Source organism: Lampris incognitus, chromosome 13, assembly GCF_029633865.1.
Source record: "Lampris incognitus isolate fLamInc1 chromosome 13, fLamInc1.hap2, whole genome shotgun sequence".
NCBI lineage: Eukaryota > Metazoa > Chordata > Actinopteri > Lampriformes > Lampridae > Lampris > Lampris incognitus.
In genome coordinates, this window is record NC_079223.1 from 28,355,766 (window position 1) to 28,363,742 (window position 7,977).

At 42.0% G+C, this 7,977-nt stretch overlaps 1 protein-coding gene across 1 annotated transcript; it reads left to right on the plus strand.

Annotated features, from left to right (window-relative positions):
• Positions 1-440: 440 nt before the first annotated feature.
• On the plus strand, positions 441-7,626 carry c1d (C1D nuclear receptor corepressor). The gene is made up of 5 exons (XM_056292091.1): positions 441-478; positions 2,176-2,314; positions 2,435-2,501; positions 6,639-6,694; positions 6,826-7,626. Exons 2-5 carry the CDS (start codon positions 2,180-2,182, stop codon positions 7,060-7,062), a joined length of 495 nt encoding a protein of 164 aa, XP_056148066.1. The 5' UTR covers positions 441-478; positions 2,176-2,179; the 3' UTR covers positions 7,063-7,626.
• Positions 7,627-7,977: the final 351 nt, after the last annotated feature.

Here is a 7,977-nt window from a genome sequence, read left to right on the forward strand (position 1 = left end):
ACTGGCAACCACGTCCAGCCTAACTTTCCGGACGCTGCTTGCCATGGTCACTTTGTAGTCGGTCACTGTCACATCGGGTGTGAATGCTGGTTGTAGCTTCCCTCCGGAGATGTAGAGCTTCGCCACATCACAGTTATCCATTTCCGCTGCTCATGTAAAATAAAATGGTTTCTATTCAGACGGTGTCTGTCATCATCTTCATTTTAGGGGAAACTGTCCGTCATCTCGAGGTTACCATGATATTGGTGCCAGATTATTTGATTTTTACTTTTGCAACTGTAACACTTCACGTTATTCAGCTATTAATTAATTAATATCAATAATCTTGCACAGATCCAGTAAACTCGAAGGAGAACGCTAAGGACAATCAAAGCTACTCTTCTTCCAAAGCAAAAGGGGGCAGTAGCTAGAAAAGGACGGAAAATCGCTGCTGCTAAAACGTCACTTCCTCCCCGGCGTAACGCGGTGTTTGCACGCAGTAAGTTATACATTTGCCACAGTTAGTTAAAGCTAACTAGCTGTTGTTTTTGTTTAACATTGTGTTCGTCTCATATCGTATTAAATAGTCATGTATAACAAATCGTGGTTGTATGTCTACATCCATTCTTTGCTTAATGTTAACGTCAGCTTTTATCGTGGTAGCAACGCCCGTTAGCTCTCCGGGGTTAGCGCTAGCTAACAAAATACTAGCTTCGAACAAGAAAGGTGCTGCCAGTGATCTGTTGATGTGTGCTACCTATCGAGAAATGCTATTTAGCAGTCTACGCATGGTTGTAGGGTTAGACTATGCTATCGATTCGTGTTACCGTGCGCCAGTACGATGTTAGGGTAGGGTGGTCTGCCGATCGGCCATGGGAAACAAGGAAGATCGAGGTGGATGACTTTGAAAGAAGCAGCCGGAAGAAATTAGGAAGAAAAGAAGACATTTGAAGTTACAGTGATAATAGTGAGAACGAAAGAGAAATCCGCTTGGCTGGAATAAAGTTGACTGAAAGCAAGGATAGAGTTGGAGTTCTTTCGGACAAACATGAAGTCGCGAGTTGGAGGATAAACTTGGTGATGTCAACTTAGTAGTTGATGTTAAAAGAAGTGGATTGATGATTGTGAAGGCATCGGCGTTGCCGAGTTAGATGGTTACCAAGCGTCATGTTTCCCACTTAATAGAAGAGTTCCAGTAAAGGGTGTTGTTGAGAGAGCACCGCGAGTGGTCGATGCTAGTAGATTTAAAGAATGTAACAGTTGTTGACAGTCATAGGATGTTCAGGATAAGTGACGGAGAAAGGTGGGCATCACGATCTGTTGTGTTGCATTTTGAATCAGAAATCATGTCTGACAAAGTATTCTGGGTTCATATCAGTTACCTAGTAAGGCGTTTTGTTCCCAAACCCATTCAGTGCAGACATTGTTGGAAATTTGAACACAGCTCGCTTGTGTGTAGGCATGATTTAGGGATATGTATAAATGTGGACATGAGACATACAGTGGCAGAAGATGGAAAAGAGTCCAAATGTAGTCAATATGGGGGAGTCATGAGGCATAGCAAGCAAACTGTCCAAAGAGAAAGAAAGAGATGTAAGTCATGAGGATCAGGTCCAAGAGAAGGCTAAACCTCAAAGAAGCAGCTACGAAAGAAAAGAAAAAAATCAAGAAGTAAGGGAGCACAAATTAATAGGAAGCGTGATGAATATTGTTTTTGTAAGGACAAGGTTACGTTTTTGGCATTTCTGGCTATCAGTCAACTTGCATTTTTTATAGCCATGGTGATTAACTGTGCCGCTGAGGCAGAAAGGAAATCTGAGAGAATAAAGATATTTGTAGCTGCAGCGAGAGTTTTTGGATATTGTGAGAATTCACTGGAGAGGGTGCAGGGGCTATTGCCAGGCTTTCAGGCCCTTTCAGAGCCTAGATTGAGAAGTTATATTAGAGAATGGGATGAGGGGTGGGGAATATTTTTTTTATACAGAATTTAGTCTTATTTTCAATCCAGTAGAAGATGGTAATGCAACATTTCAGATGCAAACCGCCTCAAAAAACTAAAGAAGAAAGTGCTGCAATGAATTGGTTACAAGATAGGCGGAATAGCTAACGCTGCAAAGAATACAGCTTGATTAAAATACGCACATATAACCTGTGATAAGCTCATCAAGAAATGATCTTTGTCAATATTTTGTGCAGGAAAATGGCAGAGAAGGTCCAGACTGAGGACTACCCCACAGAGATTGATGAACATCTTATGGAATTTAACTCTTCAGTCAACTCTGTCGACAGCGCGCTGCAGACACTAATGTCAATGCCCAAGAATGACCTGCAAAAGGCAGGATGCTTTTAAACAACTCATATGCTGATTTATCAAACTTTTGATTGGCACTACTTGATGCGAACTTCATCTAACATTGTCACTCATAAGTTTGACTTGATTTTTTTTCTCATACAGTTGGATCCATTGGAACAAGCCAAGTTGGACTTGATGTCTGCCTACGCTCTCAACTCCCTCTTCTGGAGTAAGTTTATTACCTTCATGAATACTGTGGACCAACTCCAGTTAGGTGACAGTTTATTGATTAGTCACCATCTTTTTCTGTGATCCATTGCATGGAGTCACACAGACCCCTGGCTTCTGGTCATCTCCATGTTGTAGAGTTTATTTTACTTTCTGTTCTTTATCATACATAGCCATTGCAGAAGGGCGAATCTGTCTGATTTGGAGGCTGCAGTAGAAAATTAATGTGATTGACAATACAAACCTGCTTTTGCCACGGAAATGGCCACTGGCTACATTGTGGTTAAATCAAAATAACAAAAACAAATTTGGACAACTGAAGGTAACACTATATGATAGGGGTTTAGCAGTAATGTGTAGTTTCTAATCAAAAGACATTGTGATTAAAGATTTATAAAGTCCAAAAGTGGTGGGACAAAAGACCGCTTGAATCCATTTTTGTGACTAGGCATTTTATTTCACTACCGCTCACCCGGAAGTTAGCTTATGGATAGCACAGAGAAGGGTGATTTGAGGAGCTGCTTTTAGTCAAGTTGACTTTATCTGAATTGTCCTAAATCACAGTTTAGCCCCAGATGGCTTTACAATCATGTTACATCCTTCAACAGATATAAGATAAAGGATAATGTACCCCCATCCTTTGACCTACAAATCAGATAAGGAAGAGCTCCACAGAAAACAATATCAGGAAAAAATGGGAGAAACTTCAACAAGAACATCAGAGTAGGATGTTGTGCCTTTTTCATTTCACTTGGTCTGGACCAAATGTCACAAACTCAGCAGGAATTTATAGCTTCTCACCAGGAGAGACCCTTAATGACTCTAATTATGGCCCCTTTTCCAACATATTTCATTGAGTTATAAGAGTTTTTTAGACAGAGAAAATAATATTCTACTTTTCGTAATATGGCAATACTGTGTTGTATTTGAAGATCTTAAAAAGTAACTTCCATTGATCTCTGGATGACTTTGATCCACAGATGAAGATTTCTCTTAAATTGTGATGGTGATCTTTATAACTTGTGATTGTATGTTTTGAGGTTGTTGATTAATTGATGGTAGGATCAGGCAGGAGTTTCCATGGAAGACGGTATTCCGAAGGAGTTACATTGTGTCTTTGTGGATTTAGAGAAAGCATATGACAGGGTATTTGGAGAGGAGGTGTGGTATTGTATAAGGAAGTCGGGAGTGGCAGAGAAGTATGTAAGAGTAGTGCAGGCTATGTATGAGGGCAGTGTGACAGTGATGAGGTGTGCGGTAGGAATGACGGATGGGTTCATGGTGGAGGTGGGATTACATCAAGGATCGGCTCTTAGCCTTTTCTTGTTTGCAATGGTGATGGACAGGTTGACGGACGAGATCAGGCAGGAATTTCCGTGGACTATGATGTTCGCGGATGACATTGTGATCTGTAGTAAGAGTAGGGTGCAGGTGGAGGTATGCACTGGAGAGAAGAGGAATGAAAGTCAGTAGGAGCAAGACGGAATACATATGTATGACGAGCGGGAGGACAGCAGAATGGTGAGGATGCAAGGTGGAGAGGTGACGGAAGTTCAACTGTTAAATGTAACGGAGGGCGGAAGAGAAGTGAAGAAGAGAGTGCGGACAGGGTAGAGAACAGTGTCAGGAGTGGTTTGCGATAGAAGGGTACCAGCGAGAGCGAAAGGGAGGCTTACAAGACGGTAGTGAGACCTCCTATGTCTTTATGCATGCTCAGTAATACAGGTAAGAAAATCAAAGAAAGCAGAATCAGTTCATCTCGATACAACGTTTATTGACAGATAAATCACTCATCTAAGTGACCTCTTCAGTCTAAACTGACTGCAGGTATCCCCCCCCTTATAAACATCCATCCATCCATTATCCAAATCACTTATCCTACTCAGGGTCGCGGGGATGCTGGAGCCTATTCCGGCAGTCATTGGGCCTTATAAACCCATATAAACAATACAACCGAAACCAATGAGTAGAGGTGGCGACGATAGATGAGTTTAATATTTGGGGTCAACTGTTCAAAGTAACAGACAGTGTGGAAGAGAGGTGAAGAAGAGAGTGCAGGCAGGGTGGAGTGGGTGGTGAAGAGTGTCAGGATTGATTTGCAACAGAAGGGTACCAGCAAGAGTAAAAGGGAAGGTTTACAAGATGGTAGCGAGACCAGATATGTTATATGGTTTGGAAACGGTGGCACTTGCGAAAAGCCAGGAGGCGGAGCTGGAGGTGGCAGAGTTGAAGATGCTGAGATTTTGTTGGGAGTGATGAAGGACAGAATTAGGAATGAGTATATTAGAGGGACAGCTCAGGTTGGACAGTTTGGAGACAAAGCAAGAGCAGCAAGATTAAGATGGTTTGAACGTTTGCGGAGGAGAGATGCTGGGTATATTGGGAGGACATGCAGGTGGCTGGCGTGACATATGAAGATGCAGAGAACGGGAAGAGATGGGAACGGATGATCCTCTGTGGTGACCCTGAACAGGAGCAGCCGAAAGTAGTAGTAGTTGTAGATTAGGAGTGGGTCCCGAAACCCGGTATTTAACAGGCACTGGTGCTAAATTATTAAAGACCAATGTGTTGATAAGCTATGATGTTAACAGTTCTGCTATCGGTCGTGGAGAAATTAAGAAAATTTATTTCCTATTTATGTAGATTACAAAAACGTTATCTTGCACCTTTTATCTCACAACTCCATTTATAATTTGCAATAAGATTAAGACATTCGTCTATGAATTATTTTCACTATTCCCAATGCAGATGAGAGATGTCTTGGAGCCTGTCCTGTGTATGAGCAGAGGGGCGGGGCCAGCTCTCTGTCTCTCTCTCTCTCTCTCTCTCTCTCTCTCAGATGCATGCACACACAGCCTGCTCTTAGTGACAATGGTGGAGAGAACTCAAGGGTCAAAAGTCTGGTTATACTTCACTAAAGTCGATGCTGACAATGCTCCTTGTCACAAATGCAACAAGTCTTTTGCATGTAAGGGTGGAAACACAAGCAATCTTTCGAAACATCTAGTGAAAGTGCTGGCAGAGCTGTACTGCTATGGAGCACGCCCACAGGTGGCAAATAGTGGAATGCGCCCTCAAATATGGGGACAGCTGCGAAATAAGCAGGCTTACCTGATGAATAAGCAGTCATGGACCAACAGCAGTGGTTGCTACCAGGGCGCAGTCGGCCATTGGGTGGCACTGGTGGACCTATAAAAAGCTGCAAAGGTCCCATAACGGCACTGTGACAAGGCGTTTGAAGGTCGCCTTTAAACAGACCTGCTCTACACTGGGCAGCAGCCGTCTAGTACCTGTAGCTGGTGGACGAGCCAAACCGTCTGGCCAACGGTAGCTTCAGGACAAGAGGAGGCATGCTGGAAACTCTAGTACCTGGTCTCCTGTACTGCAGGCAGAAGGCAATGGTAAACCACTGTCTATTTTATTACCGAAAACCCAAAAAATGCTTAACAATGCGAAGGACAGTTGTTGAGCATGTTTTTCGGCGGCCAACATCATAGCTGATGATGCCAAAAGAAGAAGCGGAAGTGCATCAATTACAGTTAAATGCAGTTTTTGACTGCCTAGCTCGTAGTTCATCTCTTGTTGCCCCATCCACCTCAAGTATGTTATGTATGCTAGCAGCCTAGAGCCCACACAGAGCTAACTAAGTTATACAAACACGGGTTAGTGATTAAAAGTAACGCTCTGTCCAGACGTGAGAAAAGTTAATTCTATTAAAAAAAAAATTCTATTAAAAAAAACACAAAAAACAAATGAACCAATAAGAGTACCTTTAAAGTACCAGATTTATAATCTGTATTGGTAAGAGTAGCAGTACCGTTAAAATCTTAACAATACCCATCCCTACTTGCCATGATATTTTGATGTTTTTTCCGTGTGTGTGTTTGTGTGTGTATGTGTGTGGGTTAGAGCGAGAGAGAGAGTGTGTGTGTGTGTGTGTGTGTGTGTGTGTGTGTGTGTGTGTGTGTGTGTGTGTGTGTGTGTGTGTGTGTGTGTGTGTGTGTGTGTGTGTGTGTGTGTGTGTATGTCCATTTGAAAACCTATTCATCAAACCTATTCATTCCTTCATCTAATGTGGAGTTAGAAGTGAGGTGTGGTGCTACTATGAAAATAGTCTATTTTTCTTCCTTGTTTGCAGTGTACTTGGTTACAAAAGGAGTAAACCCAAAGGACCATGGCATCAAGCAAGAGTTGGTGAGCAATGCTTCATTTTGTCCTTGACCTTATCATTCTTCCTGACACCTACCTCCATGCACAATTTCGCACCTCTGTAGCCATTAACTTTTTTCTTTTCTTTCTTCTTCTTTTTTTTTTTCTTTTGCAAGGAACGGACAAGGACGTACATGAACAGAGTAAAGGAGATTACAGACAGGAAGAAAGCCGCGCGTGTGGACAAAGTAGCAGCAGCTCGCTTTGTCAGGAACGCTCTCTATGATGCTGAGGAAGGGGCGTCCAAAAAGGAAGGTGCGTCCAACAATGAAAGGGCATCCAAAGAAGCCATCAAAGCATGGAGTCAAACACAGCCGTCCAAAAACAAGCTGAATAAAAGAGAAGAATTGTAGTGACTCCTACTGTGAACTGTACCTCTTGGAAATATGGTGTGGTTGTTGGATGACTACAGCGGAATCAGTTTATAAACCCTCAAGTAAAAGGAGAAATGTTGGTTTCTCTGCTAAGTATTGGGATTCTGTGAATCACCCGTGGACTGATGTTTGCAAGGACCATGTGTTTGATACTCATAGATTTAAATGTTTTTTTTTGCTTAGCGTGTGTTGACTTATTTTGTGTTCATCTTATAATAAAACATCATGCTATTCTGTTATTTACCATTCATTCTACCTTAACGTCAAATGAAACAGTACCAGTGTGGGATGTAAACAGTATTTTTTATTTGTCCCATGTTGGCTTTGTTTGATAAGCCTCTTTTTTTTTGTTATGGGGAATTAAACAAAAAAAAAAGCATGTGATGTACCATGTAGTTAGAGCCAACTCCTACAGCTTAATAACAGTTTCTCTATTCATTATGTTGGCATTCAGAATAAGCTTTTCTGTGTTTTGTGGTTTATTTCAAAGATATCACCATCCACATATGTACATTTTCTCCCCAATAAAGCTGAAAAATGGAGTCAATTTGCCATTTAGTGAAAAAGTCTATAATGCATCTTACCACAGGGGGGCAGTGCAGGGAACCATAAAAGTTTCACCCTCTGTGGTCCAGGGGGTGGGGCCCTTAAAGTCAGTTGTCCTGTCTCTTATCTCTTATTTGGCCTCATGTTTGTCTGTATCAAGGTGATACAGACACGATCTGTGGTATACACTGGTGAGTTGGGTGGTGCTGACGGGTTGTATTTGCTTTGCATTTTAGACATTTTGTTGAGCCTCTTGTTCACAGCAACGGTAGACTAACCCTCTGTTGCTAGATGAACATCACTAGCAACCAATAACGAGTGTAAGAATCGGCGCTATCGTGTTATGAT

Coding starts and splice junctions, on each gene's coding strand:
- c1d (XM_056292091.1), top strand. CDS start 2,180: ATGGCAGAGAAGGTCCAGACTGAGGACTACCCCACAGAGATTGATGAA. Junction 2,315..2,434: donor CCAAGAATGACCTGCAAAAG/GCAGGATGCTTT, acceptor TTTCTCATACAG/TTGGATCCATTGGAACAAGC. Junction 2,502..6,638: donor TCTCAACTCCCTCTTCTGGA/GTAAGTTTATTA, acceptor CCTTGTTTGCAG/TGTACTTGGTTACAAAAGGA.